Consider the following 21,124-nt stretch of genomic DNA (forward strand, 5'->3'; position numbering starts at 1 on the left):
AGCGGGAAGTACAGATGTGTTTAAATTTGTTTTAAAAATTCAGTAGCATTTTAACCTAAAAGCTAGATACAGCAGTAAAAGGGATCCTCAACTAAATTTCTAAAATGCAAAATTAAAAAGCTATCTCCAGATATAGAATAAAATAATTTTCCTAGCTGTGATGAAACTTCTTAATGTATTACCAAAGATGATCAGGGATTTAATTGCATCTGACAGATAAAAAACCTAAGAGACATGGAACAATCCATTAAATTTGAAAATGCTTCACTTAAAAACTAAGACATTTCCAGAAAAAAAGTATCTTAAGAAGTAAGATTTCCCTTTTTTAACAAAGTTCAAGACATAATAAATGGTGTCTTCAGCAAGTCTCTTCTTTCAAACGGTAATGATATAACATTAAGTTGGCTTAAAGACAAAATAATGATTAAAATTAAAGTACGACTGGAGAAGAAGAGAAGCAAGCACGCTTTAGTTTGCACCCTGAACATAAATTAAAACCCAGAGCCCGCTGGACCCGCCTGCCTGGGGCACACCTCGGCAGTGTGGCCAGTCCTTCTGCTGGTGGCTTTTCAGCCCAGGCCTCCTCTGGGCTGAGATCTGCTGTCTGTGTGGCCCTGACTCCCTTCTGCTCAGTCCACCCTTTCTGGGCAGTATTCTAGGCCCAGCAACATCTTTCCTCCATCCTGTCTTTAAGACCATTCCAATTTCTGTCCCCAAAGAATCTGTGGTCCACAAAGAGGTGTATTAATGTCTCTTACAGTGTGATGTGGGGTCTTAACCCAGAGGAGGGCCTGGGGGCTGCAGGAGACCCCAGTGTCCTGCTGAAAGGCATGCACACAAGTTGTGCCTAGAGACCTTGTTCCGGGTTCTCTGCAGCCACGGAGGCTGTCAGATCCTTTCAGGGACCAATAAGCTAAGACAGCAGAAATGAATGGCAGTCTCACTGCGGCCCACCCTCCTGAAGACCACGGCATCTTCTAATCACAACTAGGATGGGATCCACTGTGTTCCCACACACTCAGTGTGCATCACCCGTAGGGGACCACCCTCCTCCAACCTCCCCCACCCACCCTGTCCCTGGTGGTCACTACTCTACCCCAGGTCGACTTGGTGCCGGTCCTCTGCACCTGCTCACTTCACTTCAGCGGAGTCCTCCAGTGCCATGCGTCTAACTGCAAATGCCAGGGCTGCTTTCCGCGATGGCCGAGTCACATTCGTCAACTGTGCGTCCCTTATGCAGGCTGCATTCTCAAACAGCAGCTACCATAGGAGCCTCGGGGCAGAAGGTCCTAACATGCCACCAGATGTGCACCTCTGCCACTCCCCTCACACACACACAATCACTGAGCCACTGTCCGACCTGAGAGTCCCTCCAGAGCAGCACTGTTCAGTCTGTGCTCCTGCCCCCGCGACGAGACAGAAGGGACCACTGAAGATTTCACTGCTGGGGACTGGTATGTCAATTCCTGGACAGTGTTTCCACACACTCATTTGGCAAACAAAAACATGACCATTGGTGGCTTTCATTATTCGCCTTTCTGCTAATATGGGCTCTATATTCACCATCAAGACTAAACAAAAACTACATAGTCATCAGAAAGATTTAAGAAACTTTGACTTTTTAAAAGTAATTTAAAGTCTACTTTTAAAGTTAATTTAACTCTATGAAAATACCGACCTTAAAAAATATATCTTGGAGTAGGGAAGAACCGTGAGACGATGCTCCCTGAAGCAGCAGGTCCTGAGCCTACCAATAACTTAGAAAGTGTCCATCTCCAAGACGCTCACTTGCTGCTCGAGGACCATCCTCAATCACATAATGCCACAGCCACCTCCTGCAGCATCCTAGGGTCCTGGGTCTAGCAAGCTACCTTCAACTCCTTCTTCTCCCCATGCTAGGCCACCAGGCTGAATCCCTGCCTCTTGTCCCCAACCTAAAGGCACCACACTGGCCTCTTTGTGATATGATGCCACGTTCCAACCAAACCTGCTACATTCAGAGCACAGCAGGGATTTAACTCAAGAAAACCTCTGTGCAGTTAAGATCTCGGTCATCCACAGATCCTTACATGTTCTTAATGTTAAAATGAAAAATAACAGCTCCAAATTCTAAGCAACCAAGCTAATCCCCAGACTGGCCGACGGTGACTTTGTTTTGAACATGTTTTCTAAAGCACGGCTCCCCTCCTCTCTCTGCTGACACTACACACTACACTGGCTCCTACCCTGTCCCACAGTCCATCCTTCCTCCAGGACACCAGCCTGACCCTGTGGTGTGCTGCCACCCGCTCACCCAAGTGTTCTCCATCCCCAAGAAAACCCAGGAGTCTCGGGTCACCATTGCTACTAGAGATCACTGTCACTTCAGGTGAGCTCTACCATTCCTTCTCTTCTTAATTCCTTTCTACTTTCTCTTTTTCCATTTCTGCTCCTCCTCCCAGGCTGGTCAGCTTCCAAAGTCTTTTGCTTGTCTTTTGTAGTGCTGGGATTCGAACCCAGGGCTTTGTACAAGCTGAGCCATGCCTCAGTGTCCCGCATTGTCATCATCTCCTGCCACTCCCCAGGGCAGGACATCATCAGGTAAAGTTGACTGTTAGTCCTTGCTCCTCAGCGTTGTTTCTCCAAACCTTCACGGACCTGGCACGCAGCACGTGCCCAACGCCTGATAAATATCTAGAGATGGGAAGAGCTAATGAATTGGGTGTCTGAAGCTCCCAAGACCAATACCTCTGAGAGCTCCTAATTTTAGGCAGCAGGGCTCCTGCCCTGTCTCAGGATTCCCTTAGAACAGCATTTCCTGCTTTCCTCTCCTGCTAACTCTCTCCAGGAGCCAAGTGAAACCCGCTGCCATGAGAACCTCAGAGGCCACAACACTGAGAGGTGTGCAGGCTAAGCACCACCTGAACATTATGCTCCTAAGTGGGTACTCATGTGGAAACGAAATGCAACACAGAATAATAATCCCCCAAAATAGGGCGAGTCACATGGTCCCTGCTCTTGGATAGCTCAGAAACTAAGTCCCCAGAAAGACTGAAGCACTTGGTCAAAGTCTTGCAACCAACCAGTGGCAGAAGGAGGACTGATTTCCAATTTCTATTCCAGGCTCCCTTCGGATCAAACACAATCCCCTCTCCTCTTGACTGACAGCCCAAGACCCCGGTTTCCACATGCCAGCTATACAGACAGAGACAAATCTGATTTTACCTGCTGGTTGCAGTACCTCAAGGTGCAACCCCAGGCCACCCAGGTCTTTCAGCCTAAAAGACTCACAAAAAGCAGTGCCAGAGGGCCCTCGTCAGAAGCTCCAGCATGTACACAAACACCTGTCTTCCAAAACGCCAGTGTTTACTGTGATGATGAGCCAGAGCAAAGATAATCAACTGGAAAACTCACCCACCAGTCCTCCCAGTACTGGGGAGCTTGTGATCTGAACAGGCCGCAACCCAGGTGGGCAGTGGACACCATCCTGACAGCATCTCTGCCTGTGTGAATTCTCTTTCCCTGCCTCGTGCTCTCTCTTCCCTCTCACTAAGAGATACAGTGGCCTCCTTTGAATACCTGCTTTCCTACTAGTGAATTTTGATTTCTCAGGAAAACTTTAAATGCAGGTAGATGTATATTCAGGTACTACACACATTACCCAAGTTTAGCAAAACCCCAGCATGTTAAATCATAACCAATCAAAACCTGCCAAGGAATTCTAGATCCCACCGGAGAGTAGCGGGCCTCTGGACATGGCCCAGCGGCATGCTGCTGAGCCTGGTGCTTTCTTAATGATCCCACAGGGGTATGGGGCTCCAAGGTCAATTGGGGGTGCAGGGTTTATATCAAGGGGACAAGGAGCCCACTCAAGAGCTTTAAACAGGGTGTGGCTGTCAAGGTATACCTGAAGAGATCATCCAGGCTGCCATGTGATGGATTCAAGGAGGAGACAACCAGCAGAGGTTGGTAAGAAGCTCCACCTTAGAGATGGAAGGACGGAGCAGACTGGAAATACAGTTCTGAGAAAGAGGCTACCAGGCTAGGGTGGGAAGTACTGTGGGGAACAGGAGAAACAACTGCTCTTAGCTTTGGAGCCTGAAAACCCAGTGGACAGTGCTGCCACCTGGTGAGATGGGATGTGCAGGTTCTTGTCAATGGGAGTTCACACTGTCTCTCCACCAAGCCCTTCCCATAGCAGAGACACTGCACCTTAAATTATTCTTGCTTCGAGGGGTGAGGGCTTCGAACCTGGGGCACTTTACCACTGAGCCATACCCAGAGCCCTTTTTGGTTTTTTTTATTTTGAGACAGGGTCTAAGTTGCTAAAACTGGCCTTGAACTTGCAATCCTCCTGAGTCTCTGGGGTTATAGGCATGCACCATCATGCCCAGCTTGCACTTTATTCTTGGCATAAGTCATATTAACCAAAAAAAAAAAAAAAAAATGAACAAGATAATGTCAAAGCAAAGCAGCAAAAGGAATGAGAAACCACCAATCATTGATAAAAATTCTGACCAGCTACCCAGCTACCTAACACATACCTGTTAACATCTGCCAGCATCACTCCCCACAATCCAAAAGGCGACAATGTATATGAACTTCAATGAAATGCATGGATACCAGGTCCACGACAACTCCCTAAATTACATGCCTTTTAACTATGTCAAGTGCAGCAGCAATAATAACTTCTGGTTTTCCATGTCTTGTTTCTAAGCTCACGCACTGATCCAAACAATCACCTTTCTCCATAAAAGCTTCAGAGGACACAGGGTCTCATTAAGTTGCTGAGCCTGGCTTTGAATTTGTGATCCTCCTGTCTCAGCCTCCCAAGTCACTGGAAGTACAGGCATGTGCCACCATGCCCAGCTTACACTATTCCTTTGCATCTTCAGATCTGACCTTATTCTGGGTTCCTGCACTTTTGCTCCTAATTCAAATTCTGTCATGAGCCTGTATTAACTCAAGAAAAGCCTGACACTGAGTCACTAGCCTAAGCAACCGGCTATATGAAGCATAATGGAAGTCCTGGTGGAATCCACCGCTCCTATACAAATTCCAGGCATGCATCCTCCCTCCGTCCTATGCAAGATCTTTTCCACACACTAAGAGCCTCTCTGAATGTGCAAACTGTCCTGGGGCACTTCAGTACCACAGTGGTTGGGACTAAGTACTGGCAGGTATTTCCCAAGTATAGAAATAAATCACAATCACAGCACTCAAGCAGAGCTCCTTGCCTCCAGACCCATTAGCCTTGCACCTCAAAAACACCATGCCACAAGTGGAGTCCCTGTCCAGTAAAATCCAATTGTTCTAATCAAGCTGCCGTGAGGAGAAAATTAAACCCCCGTGGCAGAGCAGAGACGAGGTACATTTGCATCAGTTTTCAGAATCCGAGTTATATCACAAGCATAAACTGAAGAACAGTTCCTGAGACCCACTGTGCGCACTAAGCTCTCCGAGCTCAGGTTCCAGGCAACAGAAATACTCCTGACACCTACTATGTGCCTGCCAAGAATTCTGGGAGTTCGGGCCCGGGCCAGCCCGGCACCTACTAAGTGCAGGATCAGCGCTCCAGAGCGCAGGGCTGCGGGCCCGGGTCAGCCCGGCGCTCCCTGAGCTCGGGCGGCTGCGACAGTCCCGGCGCCCGCTGCGCGCACGCCCTGCGCTCCCGGCGCCCTGGGGCTCGGCTGCGGCCCGCGGGTCGCTCCGCCGCGCGGCCCCCATCCTGCCTCCCGCGGCCGCCACCGCCCGCCTCCCCGCGGCCCAGGCCGAGGGCGGCCGCCTCCCACGCGGCGGCGGGGCGGGGCAGCGGGGCGGGGGCCGGGGTCGGGCGCGGGCCCGGCGGGCGGGGGGCGGGCGCGCAGAGCGGCCGCGCGGGCCGCCGCCCCCGCCGCCGCGGCGCCCGGAAAGTAGGCCCAGCGCGGAGGCGCCGGCCGCGGCGCCCGTATCCGTCCGCCCGCGCTGCGCCGCCGGCCATCGCGCCGCCGCCGCCGCTCCCGGCGCGCCCCGCGCCCATCCGGGCACTCGGGCCGCGGGCCTTACCGGAGTCGCCGCGCGCCGCGCCGTCCCGGGGCTTCGGGGGGCGGCCCCGCGGCATCGTCGCGGCGGCCACCCCTCTCTGGCGTCTGGCTCGGCGGCGGCGCGCACGCGCGGCACCGGCGGGGCGGCGGCCGGACCGGACCGGCCCGCCGGGCTCACGGGGCGACGGCGCCCGGACGCGCGGGCGGCAGCGCTCGCACCGCGCCGGCCTCGGCGGGTTCCATGGCCCGCGGGCCGCGGCGGGGGCGTTGGGCGCGGGCGCGGTGGGGGCGGGGGCGGCGCGGCGCGCATGCGCGGCCCGGCGGGCGGCGGCGTCACCTGCCGGTCCGCGGGCGGCCGGTGTCCGCGCGTGGCCTGTGGGTCCACGGGCCCGGGGCCCTCGGGGTGGCCTTCGGTGGGCACGGGGACCAGGAAGGCCTGTCCCCCCAGCGGGCACGTAGACCTGGGAGGCCGGTCCCTCTTCGGGCAAGGGAACCAGCGAGGCCTGTCTCCTCTGCGGGCACGGGGGACCTTGGAGCCGGACCCTCAGCGGCCACGAGGACCACAGCGGCCTGTGACTCCGGAAACACCGGGACCGTGGAGAGGCCTATCCATCCTTGGCATTGGGTCCGTGGGGTGAACCATCCTGTCGGTGGGTATTGGGGGCCCCAGCTCAGCCCATTCTCAAGCATCAGGGCCCATGGCCTGATCAGGCTCCGAAGTGTGGCCCGCCAGCGGCATCATTCCAGCCCTTTGGCAGCTTGTCCCTAAGGTATTGGAGCCCTATGGAGTCACCACAGGTTGAACCAATGGTGGTTTACGTTCCAGGCCTTTATCCTGTGTTCATTTGGGTTTACATACATTGGTTTCATTCCAGGAAAATCTCTGCTGAGCACCTCATCTTCCTGCAGCATTTCTGGATGCCTCAGACAGCGTCATTGCCAAACCATCCTTGCAAGGGCAAAAGCCTTGGAACTTAAATGCATCCAGAGGGTGGACCTTGGACCTCAGGAGGACAAAGCCAGAAGTCAGTGATGTTTCCTGGGTACATTAAATGTTAATATGTTAGAACTTAAAAGAGTTACAGGTATGTTCATCCTGCATTGTTTGGTGTGGCCCAGTCATTCCACTAAGTGATGTGCCTGCAGGGCAACAAAGTATTAGGCCAGGTTAAGAAAGTAAATGATGAATGACCAGAGAAACCCATTTGTTCAAGGAAGTCAGAAGCAGTCTATCATGACGTCAGAGGCTCAGCAAAGTTAGTTCAAAGCAATAGACAATGACTACTCTGAGCCTACCAGGGTGTTACAGGGGAGTCAGAAGTAAGAACAATCCACTGGCCAGAAACTTGAAACTTGGAAGGGCAAAAAAGACAAAACCAGTAACAAGTTGTAACGAGGTTTTTAAAAGTCCAGTAGAGAATTTTGAGAAAGCAGGACTAATTACCACTAGAAAAATAGGAAGGATGCTGTTTTAACTATATCTTAGAAAAAGGTTTGCATTTTAACAGAGTTGGTTAGGAAAGATCTTTTCAGGTGAAGACCAGTCAAGAAGGGAAGCTGTGTGTCAGCTGCTTTATGTATGTCCATATATGTTTCCATATAGTCATACAATTCCTGAAAAACCTCAATTAGATAAGCTTCTCATACTTAGGTTATTTCCAAGATCTGCCAGCCAGTGAATGACAAATGATAATTGTTTTATCAACATCTGTTTTTGAGTAGTGCTGTGTGCTTTTATATAAAACATCTCTAATCCTTATAGCAGTTCTGCAAGATGCCTTTTTACAGATGAAGAAATTGAAGTTGAAAGAGGTTAAGTAATTTTCTAAAGACAAATCCAGGGTTCAGAATCTGCTTGCCTCTTCATTCCTTGCTATTTCTAATTGCATCAAAGCAGGAATCTTAGCCGGGTACAGTGGCACACGCTTGTAATCCCAACGGCTGGGAAGCTGACGCAGGAGGATCGAGAGATCAAAGCCAGCCTCAGCAAAAGTGTGGTACTAAGCAACTAGTGAGACCCTGTCTCTAAATAAAATACAAAATAGGGGTAGGGATGTGGCACAGTGATAAGTGCCCCTGAGTTCAATCCCTGGTACCCGCCCCCCTGCAAAAAAAAAAGGGGGGGGAAATCTTAAGTTTGGGCAAAATCTGAATATTATTTCCATATGCATATTAAGGCTCAAGTAGCATGTAAAGCTGAGAATAAAGGTTAGAGGCAAATCATAAAAACTTGGACATACGGGCTGGGGATGTGGCTCAAGCGGTAGCGTGCTCACCTGGCATGCATGCGGCCCAGGTTCGATCCTCAGCACCGCATACAAACAAAGATGTTGTGTCCACTGAAAACTAAAAAATAAATATTAAAAATTCTCTCTCTCTCTCTAAAAAAAAAAAAAAAACTTGGACATATAAATTAATGTGCATTATATGTGGCAACCAAGGGTTGCCATGAAGAAATAATCCTACAAACCTGCAAAAGGGGTATGCCTGAAGAAAATGCAAATTCTTGCAAAGCAATTTTACCAAAGTAACTTCAGTAACTACACACAATGGTAACTTGACAGAAATTTGAAGACACTGCTTTTAACACTCATTAGGAAGAAAACACATTATCCAAACCACAGAATTGTCTGATTTTCTTGGTAACGGAATCTTGCAACTAATTATGCTCTCCTCTCTTCTTCATCTAAGGAGCTTGAAATCCAATTTTAAATTCACCTTTTGTAACTAGAGGATTTGTTGGATGCATTCTGCTACTTCCTCTGCCTTTGGTTTTTCTGTTTTTTCCTTTCAATATGGTTTCCTCAGCTATTTATTCACCCTGATAGGCATACACTTTTGTAAATTGCTTCAAATTCACAGAACAAAATATGATTTAAATTCAAACACATAAAATGCAGCCGTGGGATTATTGGCATGTACTACTGCACCAGGCTAAGATTCCTGCTTTGATGCAATTAGAAATAGCAAGGAATGAAGAGGCAAGCAGATTCTGAACCCTGGATCTGTCAGAGCAGAGTGAAGGAAAAGCAGAGGCTCAGCATGACAGAATAGGCAGCTCTCCAGTGAGAACACAGGTACCATCTCATTTAAAGATAGTGTTGCTGGCCACAGTAGCCACGCCTGTAATCCCAGCAAAGAGTGAGCCTGAGGCAGGAGGATTGCAAGTTCAGAGCCAGCCTCAGCATCTTAACAAGGTCCCACACAACTTAGCAAAGCCCTATCTCAAAGCAAAAATGGCTGGAGATGTGGCTCAGTGGATTAGCACCCCTGGATTCAATTCCCCAGTACCAAGAAAAAAAAAGGCAGTATTGCAAGAACCTCCCACATGGTTTATTTGGCTGGACCAATGTCCAGAAAAAACTGACCCCTGAGGGGCTGGGGATGTAGCTCAAGCGGTAGCGCTCGCCTGGCATGCGTGCGGCCCGGGTTCGATCCTCAGCACCACGTACAAACAAAGATGTTGTGTCCGCCAATAACTAAAAAATAAATATTAAAATTCTCTCTCTCTTTAAAAAAATTAAATAAAATAATCCCTGAGCTGCACCCATCATCCATTTCCTCCTTATAACTGTTGCCAGTGGCAACTGAGTGTTTCCTTTGAGTCTTTTCCCTTCTCCACTTGTAGGCCCATTACCTACTGTGGTTGCCACTATCATATCCTAACCTACCACCAGAGGACACTCAAGAGTCACAGAGGGAAAAGGAAGATGTGTGTGAGTGGGAGAGCTCTTCACTCTGTTCCTTAAGCCTCTGCAGCATGAGAATGTCATTCTGGAGCCACAGGCATTAGTGGCCTGGAAATGAAGGTAACCAGAGAACGCACAGCTCAGATGTGGGTCTGTCTCCACTGGAGCCCTGAACCAGGTGGATCCCAATCCTATCTGTGTACTTTTCAGTTATGTGAGCCAATGAGAGCACTCAAGGAAACCCAGATTAAATTAAGGTCTCTGCCTTTGGCATCCAGTCCTAACTGAAGGTACTTTGGTGAAATTGCTTTGGAAGAATGTGCACCATCCTCAGCCACACCCCTTTTGCAGGTTTATAGGATTGTTTCTTTGTGGCAACCCTTGGTAGAAGAATGTTGGAAGGGTTTCTCCGTGTTGTGACCCAAGACCTCTTTCCTAAATATCGGATATATTTCTATCGGCATTCTCAGTATTCCCAATTGCATGTTGCATCAAACAGAACCAGAATAAAGCAGGTGTATTTAGCCCACCATATCCTTGTTCTTCAAGTTCTCCTATGAAAGGGGATGTGAGTACCACTAACACACTGCCATCCCACCTCCCAAGACCCAGGAGAGATCCCGTGCCTGGCTGGTTTATTGCAGTACAGCTAGCATTCAATAAACTGCATAAACTTCAAGTGTATGGTTTGACAAGTCCTAACCTGCACAGGGTTAACCATCACCATGTGAAGAGAATACATTTGTCACCCTGAAAGGCCCTCCTGCCTCTGCCACCCTTCCTCCTACCCCCCAAGCAGTTGCTCATGATTCTAGATGAGTTAAAACTCCCTAGTTTAGTATATGCGAAATTGTATGCATGTTCTGTTTTGGGTGAGAGGGGCAGTCACCCTTCCATTAAGCACAGTAATTTGGAAAATCATCTATCATTGATTCATAACTCATTCTTTTTGATCATTGGATAATGTCTGGGAATCATTCTTGCTTACCCTTCTTTACTGCAGCCCTCAGGCACCTGCTTAGCTTCAGTCAGTGTGGCCTCCAGCTGCACAGGGCTTCTGCCTGTGTGCACAAGCCACATGTACTGCCCCCTGCAGGAATTCCCAGATGTGTTCTTTGTGTGCCTGAGGTAAACCCAATTCAGTTATAATGTAGTATCCTGATATATAACTATATTTTGTTCGCTAGAATTTTGTTGAAAGTTTGTAAAGTTGTAATCACAAATGAAACTGGCTTTCACTTTCCTTTTTCTTGGTGTCTTTGTTCTGCTATATGGATGATGCTAGCATCATAAAACAAACTAAAAAATGTACCATTACCTTTTACTCTAAGAGTTCTCAAAGATTAGAATTGTACTTCCTTATTTTTTGAGTCACTTCTGAAGTCATGTGATATGGGAGGCTTTTCCTTTTTAAGAGAGAGTGGGGGAGAGAGAGAGAGAGAGTGAGAGAGAGAATTTTTTAATATTTATTTTTTTAGTTCTCGACGGACACAACATCTTTGTATGTGGTGCTGAGGATCGAACCCGGGCCGCACGCACACCAGGCGAGCGCCCTACCGCTTGAGCCACATCCCCAGCCCCATATGGGAGGTTTTTCATGGGCACATTTTTAATTACAGATTCAATTTCACAGTATTTAATGGACAGTTTTGGGTTTTTTTAACATGTTAGTGTCAGCACTTTTACAGATGTGTCATTTCATCTGAGTGTTCAAGGGCAGTAGTGTGGCACTCCAGACACTGCCCTTGCTCAGTGCATTTGACCCGTCCCCTTCCATCCTGACCTTGTGTTTGCCTTTGTGAGAGCTGATTTCAGGTGTCGACTTGACTAGATTAGAAACACCAAAAACCTGGAAAAGCATGCTTTGGGGTGTGTTGTGAGGGTGCTGCAGAGGAGGTCAGCATCTGAGTCTTCGTGGACTCATGGGGAGACCACCCTCAGTTTAGGTGGGCACTATCCAGTCATCCAAGGCCCAGGAGAGAGAGAAACAGAAGGCAAATCGGTACTTGCCCAGTGAGCTGGGCATGCAGGTCTGTTGCCCCACGCATCAGATATCCTGGCTTCCTGGTCCTTGGACTCCAGACCTGGCACCAGCAGCCCTTCCCCAGTTCCCAGGACCATTGGCTCCCCTGGTCTGGAGGCCTTCAGACTTGGACCAAGCCAGGCAATCAGTGAGCACCCCAGGGTCTGCACTATAATGGCATGAGCCGGTTCCCATATAAATCCCCTCTCATGTGTGTATGTACCTATATGTATAGATGTCCTATTGGTTTTATTTCTTTAATTTTTGCTCTTTTTTTCTCCATCCCTCTCTTCTCTTCCTCCTTCCATTCCTTCCTCTCTACTTTTTATTACCATCTATCTTTGTCCTTTTTCTATTACTGTAACAGATTACCTGAGACTGGATGACTTAAAATGAACAGAAACTTACATTACTTGTGGTCCTGGAGTTTGGGAAAGCTGACAGACCAGTACTGGCATCCATGGAACCTTTGTGCTGCATCATTCGGGCCCAGAGGCTGAGGGCAAGGGAGAGCAAGCCAGAGCACCAGGGCTAGACTCTTCTCCAGTGCGTGACCTTTGGGGACACATTGATACCACAGAACCAGCCATATCCAGAATGTCACTTTGTTTTGCCATTTTTTTCTCTGATTCATGGGCTCTTCAGAAGTTCATTTTTTAGATTCCAAACATGGGGGCGTCATGATTATTTTACCAACTTGCTCATCCTGGGATAAGCAATGCCCTTCCAGTGCTCCGTACCAGTGGCACATCGGACCTTCGCCCTGGTGCCCTTACAGTCCTTCCTACCAGACAGAGAGCTTCAGAGATGGACATGGTGATAGCTGCCCAGCAGTGTGAGTGACTTTAAAATGTCAGAATGGTGAATTTTGTGTTATGTTGGTTTTACTGTAATTTTTAAAAATAATAAAAATAAAGTACAATGTTTGAAGACTTCTCTCCTAGAGGGCAGACATCAATTTGATCTCCTGTTAACAAAATTCATTTTCAGATCTGTAGATGAGAATTATTGGCACTGCCGTCAATTTTATACCTTTTGATTTCTATGAATGGAGACATAAATATCCTCATCAACAGGAAAAATAGTACTTTACTGGCACCCCAGGTCAGAGGCCCTGCTGGAGTTCCCATGAACTAGATTTGGTCACCCACCCACATCAGAAATAAGAGAAAGCAACACAAAAAGGGAAGTGAATTTTATCCCAGTTAGGCCAAAACCAGGAAGGCAGCTACTCTACCTCTGCCCATCCTATGATAATGGTGCAGTGTATAGGAACAAAATCCGGGAAACAAATGTGCATATGCAGCCAGACCCTGCTGCCAGAGATTTCACAATTCCAGTTTTTCAGCCCTCCTTGGGGCCTGCCCAGGCTCTGGAGCCAGTTCCTCCGTTTCCAGCCTCAGTATGAGGAAACTCGGTTGCAGAAAACAATTATCAGGAAATAGGGGAGGCTGGGGCTTCTGACTTTAAAGGGGCTGTCACAATAGAAGCAGATGTCTTGAAATTTGGTAAGTCCTGGAATGTCTGGCTCTGCACAGGAAGGGCCCCCAGAAATATCTTGCTGTGTTCTTGTCTGACAGTTTCCAGACAGTGTATGGATGGCCCTTCCCTGCAGTGTGGAGAATGGAGAGTGAGTGACCACTCGGTATTCCATTTCATTTGTCATGTCTGAAAGAATTCACCACGCAAAGACACTTCACTGGGAGAATTCCAATTTTATTGCAAAAGGCTGTGTGCTTACATAGAACTAAGGGGAGATGGTAGGGCTTAGATATATGGCAGGCCACCTGTTTATTGGCAAGTTCTTCCAGATATCAGCTCCGGAGCCCAGGAATTAGTTCTTATTGGGGCTAAGTTCCCCGCCAGTGAGATTTGAAATTGGCGCTGGCGGGAGAGTTCACACAGGCGGGAACTTTTCGAGCCACTGCAGAAAAGAGGAAGAAGAGGTCCTTAGGCACCATGTTGGGGTTTTTTCTCTGGGGTTCGGCTGCCATTTATACTTTTCCCAACAATGTCACAGCATTGTCACCTGTTCAAGTGCCTGACTTGTCCCCTAGACAGAAGCCCAAAGCCTGATTTCAGGTCCAGCTTGAGAAGCAGGTGGGAGAACAAGAAAGTATGGCTGGAGATGGGGCTGAAGAGCCTGTGCAGAGACAATGGACCCCACAGAGAGAAGCAAGCACCTCCGAGTGGAAGAGAGCTCACTAAATGGGGCAACTCCTGTGGCAAGCAAGAAACTGGCTCATCAACCAGGAAGAGCGAGAGGGCCTTTCTCCACTGGGAAGCTTCTCCTAGCTGCTGCTCTGCCTGCCTTTCCATCTCTGCCAAAATGGAGTGTCAGTGGAGGCTGACTCCCTTCTACAGCATGTAAAAAACAGTCTGCTTTTCTTGATTGGTATTTCTTTCCACACATGCTAAGGCTACTGAATTGCAACCCTGGCAGTGGCTGGACCTCATGGGTTAGTGGCACAGTTGGAGAGCTGGAGGCTGGTGTGAGGGCTGTAGGGCTAGATAAAGGTCACAACAAACAGCAGTGGTGTCACTGAGCTTGCAGGTGACTCATGGGTGCTACTGTCACTGCTGGGCTCTGGGAGGAAGCCAGCAGCCTCTCCAGTCCCTCTGGTGTGGGGTAAGGTGACTGGTGATGGACAGACATGAGAGTGAGGCTTCCTTTTGATGTTTATCAGGTGACAAAAACTGTCAAGTTAAAAATCACTACTCTCGGGCTGGGGTTGTGGAGAGCACTCACCTAGCATGTGCAAGGCCCTGGGTTCGATCCTCAGCACCACATAAAAATAAGTAAATAAAATAAAGATATTGTGCCCAACTCCAAAAATAATATTAAAAAAATCACTAGCCTCCAAGGAATAATAATGAATTATCTTAAAATACAGTTGGCTGAGTTTGCTGTCAATACTAAAAGTCTTTTCTAAAATACAGAATAATGATCTAGATGAAAGAGTTTCAGGGCTGGGGATGTGGCTCAAGCGGTAGCGCGCTCACCTGGCATTCGTGCGGCCCAGGTTCGATCCTCAGCACCACATATAAATAAGATGTTGTGTCCACTGAAAACTAAGAAAACAAATATTAAAATTCTCTCTCTCTCTTTAAAAAAAAAAAAGTTTCTAACATCACTAGAGATTTTTTCCTAGAAACTTAAATGTTAGTAATCAATCTCATGGGAATGTAATTTTCCGGGACACCAGTGAAAACTTGCACTACACAGTGGAGACTCATTGAAACAGGATTAAGATTAAAAGATGCCACATAGAAGGTTCTGAGTTCGAGTATGTTATCTAAGCTCACTAAGCCTGTTTGTCCAAAAAGTAGAATAATGCTTGCCTTACAGGGTCAATGTCAGCATGAGAAAAATGAAAGTACATTTGGGCTCCAAAGGACTTAATATGGTAATCTTTGTGAAATTCAGGAAGCTACAAAAACCAGCATTTTCATTTTTCCTTTCTCAGACTTACTTTTGCTATTAAAGAAAATAAATGAAACTTGTTAAAAGACAGAAAGTTTTATTGGGGGCAGGGCATGGCTTTTTTTCAAGATGTAGGTGAAGCCAGATTTAAAATTAGGTAGTCAGTGTAGTTAGGTAAATTGGGTCTAATATCGAGTGAAATCTAAAATGGAGGCCATGCTGGGAATGACTCAGGGAAAACGCAGGACAACTCATGGAATGTTAATAAGTCCTGAAAAGGCCCTAGGCCAAAGTCCACCTCAAAGAAATGTTAATGGAGCCCAGGAAACAGCCCCAACAGATTTGGAGATAGCCCATCCCAAAAGGTGATAATTAAGCCCACCTGTGTCCCACCCCTCGGGCCTCCAACCTACATTCCATCACCAAAACTATAAAAAGGGGAGACAACCGCACTTCCACGGATTCCACCTCTTGGGTCCCCTTCTTCCTCCGGGAGAAGTCTTTTCTGCTGTCCTTTAATAAACTTCTGATTTCTATCCTGACCTTGCCTCGGTGTGCTTCTTTGGTGTTATTCTTCAACACTGGGGAAGCAAGAACTCGTCACCGGTCAAGAGCGGTATCATATTGGAGGTCCCACCGAGATTCTACACCGAGGTAAGTGCACGCACCCCATGTCTGTTTGAGGTGCATCTTTCTCTTTCTTTCTGGAGGGTAAGGTGGGCACCCGATGGCTACTTAAACGCAATTAGCGCAGCCGCCACTCTTCAAGACTCGAGTGAGAGGTTTCTCAGCCTAGGCAGCTCTTAATCACCTGTTCAATACAGAGCAGGCATGTTAGGTTCTGCCAAAGTCGCTTCCAACTTTTCTGTCTGGGCCCGGAGAGCAATTGGCGTGAGTACACAGTGTCCCAAATCCCAATCTGCCTCAGATGTGTGGAGGTGGAGGAAGGAGTTTGGAACAACTGCGGAATTCCGGTCTGGGCTACACTCAGACGATTCTTAAGGTTCCTTTCTCTTGAGCCTTCTCCCGACAGCCCTCAGGGGTATCTAGGGTGATCGGTAGATGAGTGGCACTGAGGGAAAGCCCCAATCACATTTGCCTCCGTATGGGCTACACAACACTCCAAACCCCGCATCCAATCCCTCCTGGATGCTCCCCTTCCTTCGTGGGTCAGAAACGTTAGCAATTCAGGTTGTAGGACTGAGAAAGGCATGAGATAATTAGTAAAATCTGCCCAGGTTCCCTCAGGTGCATAGGTAACTTTCAATAGTCTGTTTTACCACCCAATGTTTAGAATGAGCTGTGTTCTCTTCAAGCTACTAGAGAAGCATTTTTAGAATCAACTCCTCAGGTAATCTGCTAGTCTACAGAGCAAAGGCAACAAAAGAGAACATGTTTCTCTTTTCCAATGGGTTTTTAGTGGCCAGGAGGATGCAGTTATGCCCTTAAGTCTGAATCCTCCCAGGGTCTCTGGCACAGGGCAAACTGAGACCCTAGCACTTTGCTAAAGGGGACCAGAAACCCCTTGGCAAAGCAAGGTGAGAGACGGGTTTTCTGGACCATTTAGGAAGCTCAAACTTAGGGAGATGTCCCTAATGAGAACAGTTTTCTCCGGCGCGGCGTGGGCACCTGAATCCTGTTTTCTTCTCACTCAGACGGGAGCTTCTCTCTCTCCAATACGCCAGGTGCACCACTAGCCTGCATATTGAAAAATTGGGACAGTTTGATAAAATTTACAAAAAGGAAATGGTGTGAGGTGCTGTATGTTCAGATTTTCATTGCTCTAAGGGAAAATCCTAAATTATGCCAACAGTGTAAAGTAGACTTAGCTATGATATCTGCCATGAATAGAAAAAATCTTGGACTCACTTGAGGAAAAAATCAAGAGAAAAATTTGGGCCGATCAAAGTACATACCTCCTTCCCCCTTCAAGACCTAAGGCAGATAAAAATCGACTCTACTGGAAAGTTAGGAGATATGCCAGATTGCCTGGGATCGGATCTATCCAAAGAAGCTAATCCTGTAAGTAAAGGGGAGACAGGAATTCCCAGCAGCTGCCAGAGCCATTTTCGCTTTGGGGAATTTCCTCATTCTTTCCCTGCACTGTAAGGATTACTCCACCTGAATGCAGTAAAGTCAGTCACACTGAGACCCTTGATTTTACACCACAGTTGCCCCTATGTGAAAACATCTGGTCCACTCATGGGGAAATCTATGGTGCCACTGATAGGAGTCATAATTAAATGGAAATTCAAAACCTGGAGAGATATTTTCTTATCTAGTTGTCTGATTGTTTCTTGGGGATAATCTAGGCTAAATGTGTGTCTAAAAGATGATGTTTCATTGTAACATCTGGTATCTAAATGAGTTTGAAGCATTGCACAATCTTGTAGTTAAAAGTTAGGATTAAGTAATTGTTTGTGATTTCAGATAATTCATGCCAGAGAACTTAGATACTTAGGATAGAAAATTAAAAGAACTCTACTTCCAAGTTGGCAAGTAACTCCCAATCATTCAGTTTTATTTTTTCATCAATTTTGAACTGGGTAGCCTGAAAAGATTTCACTAGGTGTACCAGTGCATTAATTTGGGCAAGGATAGTAAATTATGATTTGGTATCTGTTCCCCTTAGTGTGTAAGATTCAGGAAAAGAAAATGTTGGATTGGGACGTTGGTCTGGCTTATTGAAATAACATTGAATAACAACAGTCTTAAATTTTTAAAGCTTAATTTGGGATATACATGGTAGTGTGTGGTTCTCTTTTAAGATTTTTTTCAGGTGATTTAATGTAACTTAATACTACTTTAGGAATGTCAGAACAAAGAAAGTGACTTAATGATCCTAAAGAAATTTCTTCTGATGGTAGAGATCCTATTTTCAGTTTTGCGTGAGCAAGTTTTTCTAGTGTAGGAAAATGTAAAGGTATGAAATTTTATAAATTGTATCTTAAACTTGTATCATAATTTTCAACATCCAAACCTGGAAATTGTGACTTATGGTTAAAATGCCTTAGGCATGAGGTTTGTGCTCAGAATTCCAGTTCTCCCAGACCTCAGTCAGGGCTTAAATTGATATGCAAATAGAAGAAGCCTGGAGCACTCAGTAGGAGACAGATATGAGGCCCAAGGGAAAAAAAAAAAAGGGGTAAAAGTGTCTTTTTATGGGAACTCAAAATTCAAACTAGATTAAACCAAAGAGTAAATTGTATGGCATTTACTAATTACAGGCCGGTCAATTTTTTCTAGGACTTTTGCTTTTTTCTTAGATTCTGTATTTTTTTTTTTTTTTTGAGCTCATGATTTTAATCCTACAGACAAGTTAATGTTTTTCTGATAAGTTCTATTTTTGATCAACTATGGAGTTTTTAAACATTGCAATGAGATTTCACCTGAGAAAGCAACAAGGCCTTTACTATTGTGTTGTGTTACACTTGTGTTACGTGTTGTATGTCAGTAGGTCTGTATACGTGTATGTCCATATATCATGCAGTGATATGACAATTGACAGATGAGGAGCGCTCATGAAAAATTTTAAAAATGGATCCAAATATCTTTGATTCACGTGATTCAAATGGCTCAATTTAAATTTGGTAAATAGATAAAAAAAAAGAGGTCTTAAATTAAGCTTATGTTTTTCTAGGTGTTCAAAAAGGCCCTAATAAAATTTTGATGTCTATAAAATTTACAAATATTGTTTCAAAATGGGAACAGAAGGAGGTTAACAGATAAAAAAGAGAAACTAAAAGGTTCCAGTTAAATCTATGGATTTAATAGAGGGAAAATGTGTTTCTGGATAAGAGTCTATATGATTAAGTAATTAAGAGGGTTTAAGTAAATGATATAAAGAAGGTCTGTGTAAGTTGCTTATAAGTGTAAGTTTTTGAGAAAGTAATCTTAAAGAAATTAAACAGCTGGTTAAACAAGTGCTGTTGTTTTAGAGAATTGTGCTAGGTTATTTCTTTAAAAGCTAAACTTGGTTAATATAAAAACATCAATGTAATTGGTGCTATTAATGTGTTCATATCTTCCAGGTATACAAGTCTGTAAGGTAGAAGCTTTAGAAAGAACAGTATATCAAGCTGTGTTCTAAAGTTGTATGGTAATTTTAGGCTTAAAAAAGAAAAACATGTTGGAGATTTATTTATATCATTTGTGTTCTATAACTGGACTTGTTATCAATAAGATGTAAAGTTCCATGTTACTTTTTACACTGAGATACAATTTAAATGTATTTTTAAGTTAATGAGCCTAATCTATGTAAAGGTTTTATTGCAAAACAAAAGTACTTTGCTACTTTTCTACAAAAGGTTAAAAGCTTTCAGCCTTTCTTTAATTCATGTTTTAGATGTGATATTATGTTGTGTTTGCTCAAGTTCACAACAATTTATGTAAGCTTTGTAAAATAATGTTTAAAAAGCAAAAATCAGTCTCAGAACTACAGTACTTAAGATTTATGAAGAGCCCCGCCTTACTTGAGATAAGGCTCTATGTCCCATCTCACTGCATGTGAAAGTGACTATGAAAGAAGTAAGCTAGATTTCAGTACATTTAAAGTTGTGTCCAAAGGTTAGTTTTTGTCAAGATTACCAGGATCTCAAACAGGGGATTATAATGTATAACTCCACCAAAATTCAAGGTAGCTATTACATGAATTAAATATGTTTTTACCCTAGTTAGTTTTGTTTTGTAGTTTGCTTTTAGATGGTCTAAAGATTGCCTGTTAATGTTTTAAAGAGGTACTGCTTTAAGAACTTACAACCTGGGTCAACTTAAGATAAGGAGTTACCACCTACATGTAGAGAGATAGACATTAAAGCTCAGTGCTCTTAATATAAGGCTGTTAACTTATTTGCTAGATGTTTAAGATCAAGTTTTAAAATTAAAAATTTGGCTTTTGCCCTCTGAGTCAGTCTGAGTCAGGGGATAGGGGACTTCTCCAAAGGGCTCTGCAACTCTGGGCCACATAACCTCCTGAACAGGGAGATTAATGAGACCAGTAGAGGACGGAAAGCCAATCAGTGCATTTGCTATGAAGTGGAGGGTCATCAGAGAAGGGAGACATCCCTGATGCTTCCGAGGGAAGCCACATGGTCAAGCAAGGCCTGGACCCATCCTAGCGCAAATGGCACTAGCAGAACTGAAAAGCTGCTGTAACGTTCCCGAGGACTCCCAATTAAACTCAGCTGACTGTTAACAATAGATAGAAACAAAAGTCAGTTTGACTGCTTCATCTTAAACACTTAGCAAAGACAGTCAAAGCCAAAACACAGCTATTCCTGGGCATTTTAAATAAAATAATAGTTAAATGTAACTTCCATAAATAAGTAAACTGGAGGCTTCAAAAGAGATTCTCAGACAGGAATGCCTGATAACTATCAAAAGGAACTGCCAGAGTAGTTTTTAGTTCAAGGCCTTTATTTCTAACCTACGCAGGTAGGCTTAATGTTTGCTAGTATGGTTACCAGCCCTAAGTAACAGAATTAGATATTTCTCTATTAGACACTGAGGTCATACTAGTAAAAGGATTTTGCAAGCTCAGATGACATTAAGTTATTAAACTGTATCTTAAGGAAAGGACATCTGTAACCCTAAAAGTTAAATGTTGTGTTTGCATCCCTGACAATTCTGGCAATGTGACAAATATCCTTAAAGATTTACATGCTCAGACAGAAGCCATGTCCTCAGCAACTTTGTCATGGAGACAATATCTTAGCTCCTGGTTCTCTGGTACTTCCTGGTGGATAACATTGTTAGTCTTTGTCTTTGCCATCATACTCATTGGCATATTCCTGTGCTATGGGATTTATTGCTGCATCAATCTGGTTCCAGCACTAATGAATTCTTGTTTCTCTTATAGACCACCCATCACTCAAATGGCCCTCCAGTCTATTACTTCTCAATCAGACTTCTATCATGGACCCACTCGATAGACCCGATTTTTTAAAGGGGGACTCCAAACTGCTTGCCCCACACCGTCCCTTTTCAG

At 45.6% G+C, this 21,124-nt stretch overlaps 1 protein-coding gene and 1 long non-coding RNA gene across 8 annotated transcripts in view; one reads left to right on the forward strand and one right to left on the reverse strand.

The window, feature by feature from the left end:
- Znf236 (zinc finger protein 236) overlaps positions 1-6,101 on the reverse strand; it is a 103,759-nt gene extending 97,658 nt beyond the window's left edge. For 4 of the 6 annotated variants that reach the window (XR_013154544.1, XR_013154543.1, XM_077105599.1 and 1 more), the window contains exon 1: positions 6,025-6,101. Coding sequence is in view for 2 of the 6 variants with exons in the window: in XM_077105599.1 (XP_076961714.1) it covers positions 6,025-6,079 (55 nt within the window). In the remaining 4 variants the exon portion in view is untranslated. Of the gene's footprint in view, positions 1-1,096; positions 1,111-1,678; positions 2,472-6,024 lie in introns of those variants that run through there. The other 2 variants (XM_077105597.1, XM_077105598.1) reach the window with 2 other exon arrangements.
- A 200-nt stretch (positions 6,102-6,301) lies between these two features.
- Positions 6,302-12,646, forward strand: LOC143382751 (uncharacterized). Of its 2 annotated transcripts, none has more exons than XR_013089032.2 (3): positions 6,302-6,627; positions 6,878-7,087; positions 12,082-12,646. It is a non-coding gene; the product is annotated as an uncharacterized LOC143382751 (long non-coding RNA). The 2 variants fall into 2 exon arrangements; XR_013089033.2 differs by having other exon boundaries at positions 6,878-7,027.
- The last annotated feature ends 8,478 nt before the right edge of the window (positions 12,647-21,124 follow it).

This window comes from Callospermophilus lateralis, chromosome 17 (assembly GCF_048772815.1).
Source record: "Callospermophilus lateralis isolate mCalLat2 chromosome 17, mCalLat2.hap1, whole genome shotgun sequence".
In the NCBI taxonomy this organism is placed as follows: Eukaryota; Metazoa; Chordata; class Mammalia; order Rodentia; family Sciuridae; genus Callospermophilus; species Callospermophilus lateralis.